This window comes from Oncorhynchus keta, chromosome 9 (assembly GCF_023373465.1).
Source record: "Oncorhynchus keta strain PuntledgeMale-10-30-2019 chromosome 9, Oket_V2, whole genome shotgun sequence".
In the NCBI taxonomy this organism is placed as follows: domain Eukaryota; kingdom Metazoa; phylum Chordata; class Actinopteri; order Salmoniformes; family Salmonidae; genus Oncorhynchus; species Oncorhynchus keta.
In genome coordinates this window covers 25905025-25919506 of record NC_068429.1, presented here as the reverse complement: position 1 = coordinate 25919506, position 14482 = coordinate 25905025, and the positions used below count along the sequence as shown (strand labels likewise).

Genomic DNA, 14482 nt, shown 5'->3' with positions numbered 1-14482 from the left:
TCATATCCCAAATGTCACAGAACGTGGATTAACGCGCCGGAGCAGAGAATGTGTGCGTAATTCAAGATGTCCGGGTTTGTGTTGTTTTTTCCCACTTTTTATTTGAAGAGCATACATCTTTTATTTGCTATATTCAACATCAACGAGATGTAAACATATATTAGCGTTATAAAATTATTGAATATGTTACCAGTTTATATGTGTCAGTTTAGGCTGTCTTCGGTTGTGCGCTGAAACAATAACGATCATTTAAAATCATTACTTTGTTTGGTCTTCGCTGCTCAGTCAGAACAGCAGCATAGCGCGGTGTGATTGATTGCGCGCTTGGTTTTACGAGTTTTCAATAGCTCACGGCTTTTATGGCTGTACAAACAAAAGTGAATGACTCCTCTCCGCTCTCCAGCACACATTTAACCCGAGAAAACGCCTAGAGGCAAGCGCATTGGCATGGTGCTCCAAGGCATGGGAATAAAACTGCACTTTTAAGGATATATCATGTACGAAAATACACATAGGCTTTATTAAAATGCTTTGTGTAGAAAGTGACCCTATATTGAATTCCACGCTCTTTGATGCACCTTGTCTGATCTTTCTACCGTGCTGTAAAGGGCAAACGATGGATTTATTTTGGCGGATTAAGTGATTTTCCTCTTGTAAATAGCTTTCAGATTGTTGCTCAAAGACAGTGGAGAAAAACAACGACTAGGCTGAAAACACATTTGCTCCCTCTAATGCAATTTATTCACCTAGTTTACTTCGTACAATACCTATATATTGAATCTCTGTACAACAATACCTGCCCTAAAACTAAGCACAGGGATTGTAAGATTTATTGGCGAAACATGGTGATTTTTAAAATTTTTAATGAAAGTAATTTGTGGGAAGAAATGTAACCGTTTCCTGGTGCGACAAAAGGTATTTTCAGTATATGTTTACTCCGGTGGAATGTTGCAAGTAGGCCTACACTGTGTAACCATAGGCATATCCCCTTTCTATAACAATAACTATAATAATGATAGGCCTAATTACAATCAGTCAAAAGCATCAGAAATCATCAAATATATCTCAAATAGGCCTACGCTATTGTTTATTATCAGCCTTTGAGTACATTTTATAGAATAAAATCACGAGTTCATCACGAACAAATATAGCAAATAAACAGCAACCTCTGCTGCAAAATATTGAAATAAGGGACTCGAAAGCCAATAGGCCGATACATTTTTTTGCCAACTGCCTATAAGGCAATTGAATTTGCTGCCATAGTGAAACATGATTATTTTGATTGTATTTATTGATGTTATTATTACTTTATTTACTTTTTAATTTGAAGGATTCTCGGTGTTAGGCTATGTAAACACCTTTACTATGTATTTCTCTAACGAAATTTTGTGTGTGTTTTGTGTGTGTCTGTGTGTGTGTGTGTGTGTGTGTGTGTGTGTGTGTGTGTGTGTGTGTGTGTGTGTGTGTGTGTGTGTGTGTGTGTGTGTGTGTGTCAGATAAAGGTCCTCATTGAATAAGCTATAATTAGGGTAAACAACAAGGAGCAAAGCAGTGGCTTCTCTCCCTGGCTGAGATTCCCATAACAAGCCCACATCAATCTTATCCAGCATAGAAATACAAATAGACAAACAAACCAATTCGCCCCCTGCAAGTTAATGCAGCGCATCTGAGTGGAAAGTAGACATTTTCACGCGCTCTGGAGATGAGGAGTGACTTTTAATAAAACCACAAGAAAAACAAATGTAATTCTTTACGCAGTGGGCCTATTGGAACTGGAGATTTCCAGTGCACCGCTCTCTTTCCACCGGGGGGCCTTGGGCATTCGCTGGCGCACCGGGAGTTTCATGCAAGAGACACAGCGTGTTACCTTTTGCCCGTCACCACCGCCAATGCCCGTCACCACTCTCCCGCGTGCATTCTTGTCTCGGGCCACGCACGGTGCAGAGAGCTAACACCGAGGATGGTTTTTGTTGACTATTTTCCCTTCTTTTTATTCTTCTCCTCTTCATCCAGGGTGAATCTAATTCATCGGGCGTCTGTATTCCCTCAATTAGAGAATTCTAAATCGATCTTCCATTTGTAGAAATGCCAGTTTAACAAATTAGATTCTTGTTTCGTGCAGGTGATTTGGTGACAGTCGGGGGATTAGAAGTAATAAATTGTCTTTGAGTTCTGGAGAGGAAAGAGGAGCGAGAAAAGAGAGAGGCGCTGTGCTTGCCAGGGCTACATCCACCAGGTGCGTCGCTTTGCCTCGATGTTTGGTCACAAATCCAGGTAGCGCCCGCGGACCACCACCGCATCTCATGCTTCGATTAGCGCCGCTGCCCTCTGCGCGGACTCGATTAGACCGTGATTTATCCGAAATAAATATAATTATGGTTCCAAATAAAATAATCAGCATTGAAGAGCGATTTCCTTAACGAGATGGAGCGGCTGGATGTCACGGAGAGACGCGCGCCTCATTAGGGCGTTAATAAGACTTCGGGGTGATCCCGATAATTATCGAAATCTGTAAAATAAGACAAATGTAACCTTAATTTGTCTGCCCAGTCAGGTTTTTTGTCTTGTATTATTAGACTGGCATTTAGGCGTCTTGGGTGCCTTATCCTCGAAAGAGGGTGAATTTAGAGAAAAAAATAGGCCATGAGATTTAACATTTAGAATCAAATTATATTATTAATATGCAGTGATTTTAACACAGGCTTAGCAACCTAATACAAGTTGTCGGCTTTAATACATATATTGGCCTACACCAAATATCTTCAAGCAGTTTAGGGTTTTATAAAGACTTACATTAAAAAATCTCATTTAACTAATGGAGTTAAATTAAACTTAAATAGGCCATGTACGAAATTAATGGGTTTCCTTTATTTGGTTGGCATATTTTGATCAGGTAAACAGAAACTATTTAGCCAATTCCACAGTGGAACATAAAAATTATGTTAACCCAAATAAAATCTTGAATTATAGTTTTTAAAAGTCTACATTTCCAGACCAAAATAAGCCGTGTGAATTTGTGAACAAGCTACAGTGCGACTTGATGCCCAACTAGGCCTACTGGTCAATTCACGGACAGCCTGTCAGATCCACTGCAGACTGTCTGGTTCGCAATGACAGTGCTGATGATATCACTAGGCTGCATGGACTTCATTGACCAGCGGAGGTCGGTGTCCTGATTCTTACCCCTAGGAACAGACATCATGCCAATTTCTCTCTATCCAATCCCATGACACAGACACTAGGACGATGCTATATGATGATATATAGTTGGATGTAATTTGATATGGTGTAGCTAGCTCCTGTCTCTCATTCGGATGTTCTTTGGTCCATCACTTATTTTGACTGTTATCCTGATTCTTAAGAACAAATAAACATTAAACTCGGCTAAATGTTGAATCAGTCATCATCAAGAAGAATATATCTCCATTCAAGACATTGAGGAACAATTTCTAAATCAATTGATGCAAGACACTACAGTACTATTGTATAGCTTTAATGAGTTAAACAATACAACCAGGCTTAATTTGCAGCTGTATAGTTGAAGAAACAAACCAAGCAAACCCCCATGTTAAGAAAATAAATGTTTTCAAATGTAGAAATAAAAAATAAAAAAGAGCGAGAGAAAGAAAAAAAGATGCTGAACGATTTTGTTTGTCTGTGTTTCCAAACAAGCCCAGATGAATGAAATAGACATTTAAGTAGTGCATTACAGAGTGAGAACATCATCCTTCAAGCTTCACTGAATCCAATACGGTCCTGGCCTCTTTGTACTCCTCTGCTTCAGCCAAGTCCTCTTCTGTTTCCTGCAAACACAAGCACATACAGGATATCAATACTAACACTATCACACACACTTTTAAAATTACCAACCCATCAAATAGCATTACACGAAATCAAACTTACCTTCTACAATCAACCCATAGTTAACCTAGCCATTAAAAAGTCCACAGTCAATTCACATGGCTATTCACCAAATGATCACACTAAAGCCCTTTTCCTAACCCTAGCATAGTTAATTTTTAATAAAAATTAACATTTACAATCCACATATTGATTTCACAGTGGAACGGTTCTAGTCTGTAAAAAAAAAAAAAAAAAAAAAAAAAAGTATGTGAGGGTCACATCTGTGCTAATCGAGTGCTGCTGGGTTCCTATGGTGGCCATCGCAGTGACAGCACTGCTAATGAACTGTAATGTGTGTGTGTGTGTGTGTGTGTGTGTGTGTGTGAAGTAGTGAGAGTGGGCTTTGGTAGGAGGTGGAGAGGGACACCGTCACCCCCCTCCAGAGGAGTCATCTGTGATTTCCTCTCTCCTCCTCTCCCTTCCGCACGTGTCTCTCAGTGAGGCCACGGCTGTCTGACTCCTGCTCTCTGCTAATTGTGAGGACCCTGAGACATGCATGTGTGTGGAGGTGGGGTGTGTGTTCCTCTCTCTGGCTTCTTATATCGGTCACTAGACAGTCACACACCTGCATGATCAATGTGTCACTATAGACAGTCACACACACCCATCCACACCCCTGCATGATCCGTGTGTCACTTTAGACAGTCACACACACCGACATGGAAGACAAAAACACTATTATGGATAAACCTGCAGCAAGAAAGACAAAAGAGGATGGGTCTGGTTCCTCTCAACGTTTTTCCTTCCTAACAGAGCTGTTCTTACTAGTATCTGGGACAGGTCTGCGTGTGCTATGGTCAAACGCCTGTGACAGTCTGGAACCATCATCTTGGACTCCTGTAGCACCTCCAACTGAAACACACAGAGAAAAACACAGATTAGTCATCAACACCACCATCTTCATTACCGTCTTCATCTACACCATTTATAAACATATCACTTGTGTTATATTTTCTTCAAGGGGTCCTCCAAGCAAAACAAGTTTTTCAAAATAGTTGAAAAACACTGCATTAGATTGTAATGTATTAAAGGTTGAAAAACACTGCATTAGATTGTAATGTATTAAAGGTTGAAAAACACTGCATTAGATTGTAATGTATTAAAGGTTGAAAAACACTGCATTAGATTGTAATGTATTAAAGGTTGAAAAACAAAGTGTTCCAGCTTCAATAGCTCCACTGTGCAGTTCCTTGAAATAGGTTTTGTCTTGGTTTAGTATCCCACATATGCTGTGCTAAGGTTAACATCCCACAACAAGCTCTCTGCCTGCGTGAAACATGTTATATAGTTATTGATCGGGCATGGAGTTGGGCAGCAGCAGGGGTGCTCACCTCGCTCTGCCTCCAGCACACCTGGGTGAGTGGAGAAGAGCAGAGCAGAGAGGTAGTGGCATGAAGATCAGGCATGGAGAGGTATTACTACGCCTAGGGCAGGTAGCATCACGGTGATCATGCATGGAGAGGTATTACTATGCCTATGGGGAAGCTAAGTTAGAGCCTGGAATGTCTGGGTCTGAGATACTCTGGAAAGGCAAATTCCCCTGACTGACACCCTAAAGAGCACAGAGGACTCAGCTAACACTGTTAGTCAGACACACCGCTAAGAAATTCCGGAGGTGAGGTGGAGAGACACAGGCAGTGATGCACACACAGACATGGTGAGGTGGTAGTGGTCATGTTGCCCTCTCAGTACCAGTGCAGTGGAATGTGCAGAAAGACACATAACTAATCCACCCTGCCCTTCATCCATCCATCCACCCACCCACCCTGCCCTCCATCCACCCTGCCTTTCATCCATCCATCCATCCACCCACCCTGCCCTCCATCCATCCATCCACCCTGGGCTCCATCCATCCAGCCACCCTGGCCTCCATCCATCCATCCACCCTGGCCTCCATCCATCCATCCACCCTGCCCTCCAGCCCTCCATCCACCCTGCCCTCCATCCATCCACCCTGCCCTCCATCCATCCATCCACCCTGCCCTCCAGCCATCCATCCTGATCTCAACCCATCCATCCTGATCTCCATCCACCCACCCTGCCTTCCAGCCATCCATCCATCCCGATCTCCATCCATCCCGATCTCCAGCCATCCATCCAGATCTCCATCCATTCATCCAGATCTCATCCATCCAGATCTCCATCCATCCATCCTGATCTCATCTCATCCATCCAGATCTCATCCATCCAGATCTCATCCATCCAGATCTCATCCATCCAGATCTCATCCATCCATCCAGATCTCCATCCATCCATCCAGATCTCCATCCATCCATCCTGATCTCATCTCATCCAATCCATCCAGATCTCATCTCATCCAATCCATCCAGATCTCCATCCATCCATCCATCCATCCATCCATCCATCCATCCAGATCTCAATCCATCCATCCAGATCTCCATCCATCCATCCATCCAGATCTCCATCCATCCATCCATCCAGATCTCCATCCATCCGCCTATTGTGCATGAAAGCATGACAGATGATCCTCTCCACAAGGTGTAATCCCTGGAATAGCTGAGATTAAAACAAAGGTTGCGAGGTAGGGCACACAGAGGACACAAGCCACCGTGGGTCTTTATTGTCCATCACCCTCTCATTCTAATCTGAGCAGGGAAAATGATGGAGGGAGAGAAGGACTAAGAGCGAAAGAGAGCGAGGAGGATATGCACCAGCGATCTCCTAGCGGCATTAAATTACCAGCATGTGTCAGTAATTATCAAACTCCTCCAAAGTTACATAATGTCATTAAATCAGCAAATGACTAAATCGCTAACGATCCCCCCCACCTCCAAGACTAATTATTCATAATGATACTAAGCTGACCTCATTAAAGTGAATGTAGGGCTACTGGCAATGTCTGTTCGCTACTGTACTAGAATTCTATTTGACAATAGGTTTGTTAAATAAAGCACATTAGAAAGCTTCCACATTTAGCAATGAAGGTGACAAATAAAATGTTGACTAAGAAGAACATTCAATGTGATTTAAGCTATAATGCATCCCTTTTAAACCACTTCCTAACACTTTCCATTAAGTTGCTCTTATACCTGTGTAATAACAAAGTAACATTGCACAGCATTTGAACATCTTGTATAATAAAAATATCTTTAAAATCCATTCAATATGCAACCACAAAACAATACTAAACTACTATGTCACAACTTAATAATGCAACATTACTATAGTTATAACATCTTTACTATACAGCTATAAAAGCAACTTAATGTAAAATATGGGTTGGCCTATGTATGTAAAGTATGTTTACAACTGAATGTAAACATCCTTTATTCTCCTGTGTTTTCACCCACCTGTTTCTTGATGACATACCTGGCCTCGGAGTCGGCCTCTTCGTCGCAGGCCTCTGCTTTCAGTCGTTCAATCTTCTCCTCCTGCTGCCTGGTCTCCTTGACATACATGACCTTCTCCTTCACCAGCCTGGGGAGTAAATAAACAGATGACAAGACACAGCACCGTTTAGTTAAACACAACACATAATAAAAAACAATCAAAGTTCATGCCTAGTAGATTAGTTAAAAACACAGAGAAAAACACCAACACCAAAAGCTGTATCATTGAAGCCCTCAAGATGTCAAGGAGGAGGAGTTCTCATTCAACTGACCACCAGGTGAAGTAACAGTAACTTAACCAATATGTCCCATTGTTTCCAGATGTGTCCAGTGTGGGTATAATAGAACTGTGGGTCTACTACGGTACAGCCCCATGCCTTCCTTCTTTGCCTGATCCCCACGCTTATCTGACGGTCTCCGCTTAACTGCCACCTCTAGCAGGACACACACTCTACAGGCCCTTCCTACGATTAATTGATCATCAATTTAGTTTCAAATTTGGACCAAGTCAGGTGATAAATGGACCACTCTTCCTTGATTGTTAGTGAAAATGGGCTTGAGTACATTGATAAATGTTGATTATTTATCAATTAGGGACCAAATGGAACTAAATCTATTAAATCAATTCAGACCTTCATTGGCATAATGGAGTTTGAAAATATTGCTATTGATAATGATTCCCGACTAATAGTATTTTTCCGGCTGCAGCTCTGCTTGTCGGGATGACAACGTGGAATTCATTTTTCATAAAATCAGCTGCGTGCGTTGGTTCGTGTGCGATCCTTCATTAATCAGGTCCATTAGCCAGAAACAACCTCTCCTCAGTGTTGCCGTGGTGCCTTGCTTAGCTGAGGAAGCCAACGGCACTCTGTCATATTTTACGTCAATTATCGCTCATTTTAATACGTTTCCATCAAGATGCTATTTAAACGGGCAGCATATGCAACAACGAACAGCAGAGGAGCCCTGCACCTCTCTTTTCCTCTCTCTCAGGCTTTGCACCGAATGAAGGATGTCACCTCTGAGGTTATTTAGAGGAATAGAAGGCAGCAATGAGGGAGAGGGGAAGGAGAGGAAAGGGGGATTGAAATAATTTGAATAAAACTGAAGGACAGTCTAATAAAAATGTCCACCCCCACCTTCTCTCATCTAGGCCTGATGTTAATGTTTTATTTCTCTCAGGCTGGTTCTAGGAGCGCTGTGTGTGTGAATGAGGGGTGGGGTCGTGGCTGGTTTTAAATAGACCTGCCACCCTGGACTTAATGGAAAAGGCATCTCTCTGGAAAATAAGGAAGAAAAGGGAATTAGAGATCCGACACGCATTCGGCCGCTGCCGCTGCCTCCTCCAACAGCACTGTATTTTTGAGCCCCGGCCTAGCCCAATGCCCGAATGACAAAGCCAAATTACTGTTGTCATTTTATTAAGGGCATCCGCCTCGCTAGGGCAGAGAAGAGGTACTGACTGGAATGTACAATGCCACAAAGCCACTGGAACAGGCCTTACTGGGAGAGAGCAGACAGAGAGCTGCTACTAGGGTTTTAATAACATGGGGAATGAGAGAGAAAGAGAGCGGGAGAGAGAGTGGGCGGGAGAGAGCGTGTGGGAGAGAGAGACAGGAAGACATAGTAGGGTAGAGTACAGAGAGAGCAGGAGAGAGCGTGTGGGAGAGAGAGACAGGAAGACATAGTAGGGTAGAGTACAGAGAGAGCAGGAGAGAGAGCGTGTGGGAGAGAGAGACAGGAAGACATAGTAGGGTAGAGTACAGAGAGAGCAGGAGAGAGAGCGTGTGGGGGAGAGAGACAGGAAGACATAGTAGGGTAGAGTACAGAGAGAGCAGGAGAGAGAGCGTGTGGGAGAGAGAGACAGGAAGACATAGTAGGGTAGAGTACAGAGAGAGCAGGAGAGAGAGCGTGTGGGAGAGAGAGACAGGAAGACATAGTAGGGTAGAGTACAGAGAGAGCAGGAGAGAGAGCGTGTGGGAGAGAGACAGGAAGACATAGTAGGGTAGAGTACAGAGAGAGCAGGAGAGAGAGCGTGTGGGAGAGAGAGACAGGAAGACATAGTAGGGTAGAGTACAGAGAGAGCAGGAGAGAGAGCGTGTGGGAGAGAGAGACAGGAAGACATAGTAGGGTAGAGTACAGAGAGAGCAGGAGAGAGAGCGTGTGGGAGAGAGAGACAGGAAGACATAGTAGGGTAGAGTACAGAGAGAGCAGGAGAGAGAGCGTGTGGGAGAGAGAGCCAGGAAGACATAGTAGGGTAGAGTACAGAGAGAGCAAAAGGCAGTCTGTTCCATCTGACTTTGAACAGAGGCTGCAGGTTCCCTTATCAAGGTCATGCTGGAGGCCACTGAATGGGTAATGGATCTCTCCTTACTTTATATCTCAGTAAAATATTACATTTCTAGGACAGCTAATGATTAAATTAACCTATTCTGAATGGGAAAGGAATGATAATTGAGATGCTTCCTTTACATTATAAAACCATTCTAGAATGGAGATGTGTTTGAACCTGCACCACCTCTCATTACACCAGCGGGCTTACAGTTTCTCCACTGCATCAGACACCCTCTCTGTGACATCACCTTCTGAGGGAGAGTTCTAAGCCGGCACTGCCATTACCCACACTCATCAGGGAGCCCCGTTAGTAATGTGACCCTTATCAAAATTAGATCGATAGCACATTTACACAAAGGGCCAGGGACAGAGGGAACCAAGGGGGAGAGCAAGACCGAGATAAATCCTCTTCATACTTAGACCTACTTTACTATTTATGGATTAGCAAATAGACCTATTATGACACCCAGTGCGTTATGACAGAATCTTTTCAATTAATAGAAGCTACTGAGTAGCTTTCAGGAGATTAGCCTGAATGAAAATATCAAATGACTGCAACAGAAAGAAAAATATGCTGGAATTAAAAGAATAATAACAGTGATTAGAGAATTAGATCTTATCCTGACTGCTTTTGTTTGTTCAACTGAAAAAACAACAGATTATGGTCAGATGTTGGACTGTGGGGACTGAATGCCCTGTAAGGAAAAACATCAGTCATTTGCACCCAGGATATAATAATAATTGCACCCAGAACCTAACACTCTGTTTCAAGGAATCGTGGCTCACTCCAGAAATACTGTCCTCGTCCATACAGCCATCTGGGTTCTCAGTACACTGCGCAGACAGGAATAAAGAACTCTCCGGGAAGAAGAAAGGCGGTGGTCTATCTTTTATGATCAACTACTTATAGTGTGGTTGTGATAACGCACAGCAACTCAAATCCTTTTGTTCACCCGACCTAGAATACCTCACAATCAAATGCCGACCGTATTACCTCCCAAGATAATTATCTTTGGTTATAGTCACAGCGGTGTATAATCCCCCCTCGAGCCAATACCACAACGGCCCTCAAGGAACTACACTGGACTTTGTGGAAACTGGAAACCACATATCCTGAGGCCGCATTTATTGTAGCTGGGGATATTAACAAAGCAAATTTGAGGAAAACGCTACCAAAGTTCTATAGTGCTTGTGCATTAAAAACTCTCGACCATTGTTACTCCCTCTTCCGGAATGGCTACGCGCCCCCCAGCCCTCCCTTAGACATATCAGATCACGACTCCATCCTGCTCCTCCCTTCCTATAGGCAGAAACTCAAACAGGAAGTACCCGTGGTAAGGTCTATTCAAAGCTGGTCTGACCAATTGGAATCCATGCTTCAAGATTGTTTTTGATCACATGGACTGGGATATGTTCCAGGTTGCCTCTGAGAATAACATTGACGTATACACGGACACGGTGACCGAGTTCATCAGGAAGTGTATATATATATTTTTATTTCACCTTTATTTAACTACGCAAGTCCGTCAATGACAAATTCTTATTTACAATTACGGCCTACCTCGGCCAAACCCGGACGACGCTGGACCAATTGTGTGCCGCCCTATGGGATTCCCATTCATAGCCGGTTGCAGCCTGGATTCGAACCAGGTACTGCAGTGTCTTAGACCCCTGTGCCACTCGGGAGTCAGAAATAGGCAAAACATCAGTACAGAGAAAGTGGAGTCGCAATTCAACGGCTCAGACGAGAGACGTATGTGGTATAGGGGATGTTGTTCCCACTGTGACTATTAAAGCCTACCAAAAACCATGGATAGATGGTAGCATTCACGCAAAACTGAAAGTGCAAACCACCGCATTTAACCACAAGGTGACTGGGAATATGGTTGATTACAAACAGTGTAGTTATTCCCTCTGTAAGGCAATCAATAGGCAAAACATCAGTGCAGAGAAAGTGGAGTCGCAATACAACGGCTCAGACACGAGACATATGTGGCAGGGTCTACAGACAATCATGGATTACAAAAAGGAAAAACCAGCCTTGTTCCCGGACAAGCTAAACACCTTTTCTCGCTTTTTATTCAATATTCAATCTCTCCCTATCCCAGCCTGCTGTCCCTACTTGCTTCAATATGTCCACCATTGTTCCTGTACCCAAGAAAGCTAAGGTAACTGAACTAAATGACTATCGCCCCGTAGCACTCGCTTCTGTCATCATGAAGTGTTTTGAGAGGCTAGTTATGGATCATATCACCTCCACCGTACACCCTAGACCCACTCCAATTTGCATACCACCTCAATAGATCCACAGACGATGCAATCGCACTGCTCACTGCCCTAACCCATCTGGAAAAGAGGAATACCTATGTAAGAATGGCTTTCATTGACTGTAGCTCAGCCTTCAACACCATAGTACCCTTCAAGCTCATCATTAAGCTTGGGACCCTGGATATGAACCCTGCCCTATACAGCTGAGTCCTGGACTTCCTGACAGGGCACCCCCATGTGGTGAAGGCAGGAAACAACAAGGGTACACCCTGTTCACCCATGACTGCATGGCCACGCACACCTCCAACTCAATCATCAAGTTTGCAGACGACAACAGTAGTAGGCCTGATTAACCAACAATGACAAGACAGCCTACAGGGAGGGGGTGAGGGCCCTGGCGGAGTGGTGCCAGGAAAATAACCTCTCCCTCAACGTCAACAAAACAAAGGAATTGATTGTGGACTTCAGGAGACAGCAAAGGGAGCACGCCCATATCCACATCAACGACACGCAGCGAAGGTGAAGGTGAAAAGCTTCAAGTTCCTCAGAGTACACATCACTGACAATCTGAAATGGTCCAACAACACAGACAGTGTTGTGAAGGTGCAACAGTGCCTCTTCAACCTCAGGAGGCTGAAGAAATTTGGCTTGGCCCCTAAGACCCTCACAAACTTTCACAGGTGTACAATTGAGAGAATCCTGTCGGGCTGTATCACCACCTGGTTGGGCAACTCCACCGCCCGCAACCGCAGGGCTCTCCAGAGGGTGGTGCAGTCTGCCCAACGCATCACTGGGGGCACACTGCCTGCCCTCCAGGATACCTAAAGCACCCAATGTCACAGGAAGTCCAAAAAGATCATCAAGGACATCAACCTCCCGAGCCACGGCCTGTTCACCCCGCTATCATCCAGAAGGCAAGGTCAGTACAGGTGCATCAAAGCTGGGACAGAGAGACTAAAAAACAGCTTCTATTTCAAGGCCATCAGACTGTTAAATAGCCATCACTAGCCGGCTACCACCCGGTTACTCAATGTACATAAACATGGAATCACTGGTCACTTTAATCATGTTTACATACTGTTTTACTCATTTCATAAGGATATACTGTATTTTAGTCAATGCCATTCCGACATTGCTCATCGTAATATTGATATATTTCTTAACTCCATTCTTTTACTTTTAGACTTGTGTGTATTTTTGTGAATTGTTATAGATAATACTGCATTGTTGGAGGTAGGAACACAAGCATTTCGCTACAACCACAAAAACATCTGCTTAATGTGCATGTGACCCCAACAACTTGATTTGTGCAACTCTAAGCTAAAACCATGATTGCCTTTTCAACAAAAGAGGCTGGCTCAGATGAGAATGCAGAAAATTAGCTTCAGTGCATCAAATGCCTGCATTTGGGCCTGTTTACAACTACCGTCACTGATCATTAATAGGCCTGTAGCCAACATTCACATGAAAACGTAGCAACAAAGCCTGATCTATAAGGCTCTGATGAGTAACAAGAGAAAACAATGGTAGCAGTACTATCCATCCTGCCAGCTAGCAAGCTAGTATTATAGTAAGGGCTGATAGCAGGTGCGCAATAAGCAGAGGCTAGTGAATGCAAAGCACGTTGTATGTTAGCTTGTATGCTAGCTGTTAACAGTTACAGGCAACACAACAGGGACGAGTTGCTAACAATAGCACAAGCGCACTTGTTATAAACACGTTGTATGAAATACGAAAATGTCACTCAACAACATACAATTTAGATTGTTAAAATATGTTATGAATTACAGGTTATTGTGTCGTTACTGCCTTATTTTGACTGATAATTCACGCACCTCCCTAAAGCACCGTTGTATAGTTAAATATATGCCGGCGAAGTACTCTCGAAGCATAGTCTGACTTCTGTCTCGAGCCGAAGTAGATATCCGCGGCCTTGTGGGTATAGCATGGGTGTAGCATGTTAGACAGTTAGCAAGCTGACTAGCTGGCCTGCTATCTTTTAAATATTGTATTAGGTAAAAAACGGCACTTACCGCTTTACTACGCCAGTCTTGATTTTGATCTGTCGTATTCTTGGATCTGCCATGTTAACTGATATTCTCAAAATAAACAATAAGTGAATAGTCAATCGAAAAACGGTGAAACTACTGCTATCCAACACAGCACAAGAATATCACGAAATCCTGGGCAGATTTTTGTGAGTGAGCATGCGCACTATATGTTGCGGGAGAGGAGCAGAGCACAGTCATTGAGCACGTTTTCTTCTTCTTCATATTCTTTGTTTGACTTTCCGGCAGACGAGACTGTGTTGCGTATGGCTTCCTTTCTCAGGTCGGAATGATGGTTGCAAATTGTGGTCACAAACAAAAAAGGTAAAAGAGGAACGAGAAAATATTAAATCGATCTTATCCTGCACCTATACACTATCCCCCCAAAAAACACCACCCCATCCCACTACTTTGGCCCTAAACGATACTACACTAGGACGTTGGCCTGGGAGGATGGAATCCCTTCTCTCAAAACTTCCTGTAGATCTTCTGCACTAAAATCTTTCATACCCATATATTTATATGCTGCTGCAACTACCACATCTATCTTGTGTTCTTTTCTGCTCCATCAGCGCAGTG

General features: G+C 43.4%; 1 protein-coding gene across 1 annotated transcript; it reads right to left on the bottom strand.

The window, feature by feature from the left end:
- Positions 1 to 3477: 3477 nt before the first annotated feature.
- tbca (tubulin cofactor a) lies at positions 3478 to 14070 on the bottom strand. The gene is made up of 4 exons (XM_035757186.1): positions 13889 to 14070; positions 7215 to 7341; positions 4669 to 4755; positions 3478 to 3803 (listed from the first exon to the last, which is right to left on the bottom strand). The coding sequence occupies exons 1-4, from the start codon at positions 13939 to 13941 to the stop codon at positions 3723 to 3725; spliced, it is 348 nt and encodes a 115-aa protein (XP_035613079.1). The 5' UTR covers positions 13942 to 14070; the 3' UTR covers positions 3478 to 3722.
- Positions 14071 to 14482: the final 412 nt, after the last annotated feature.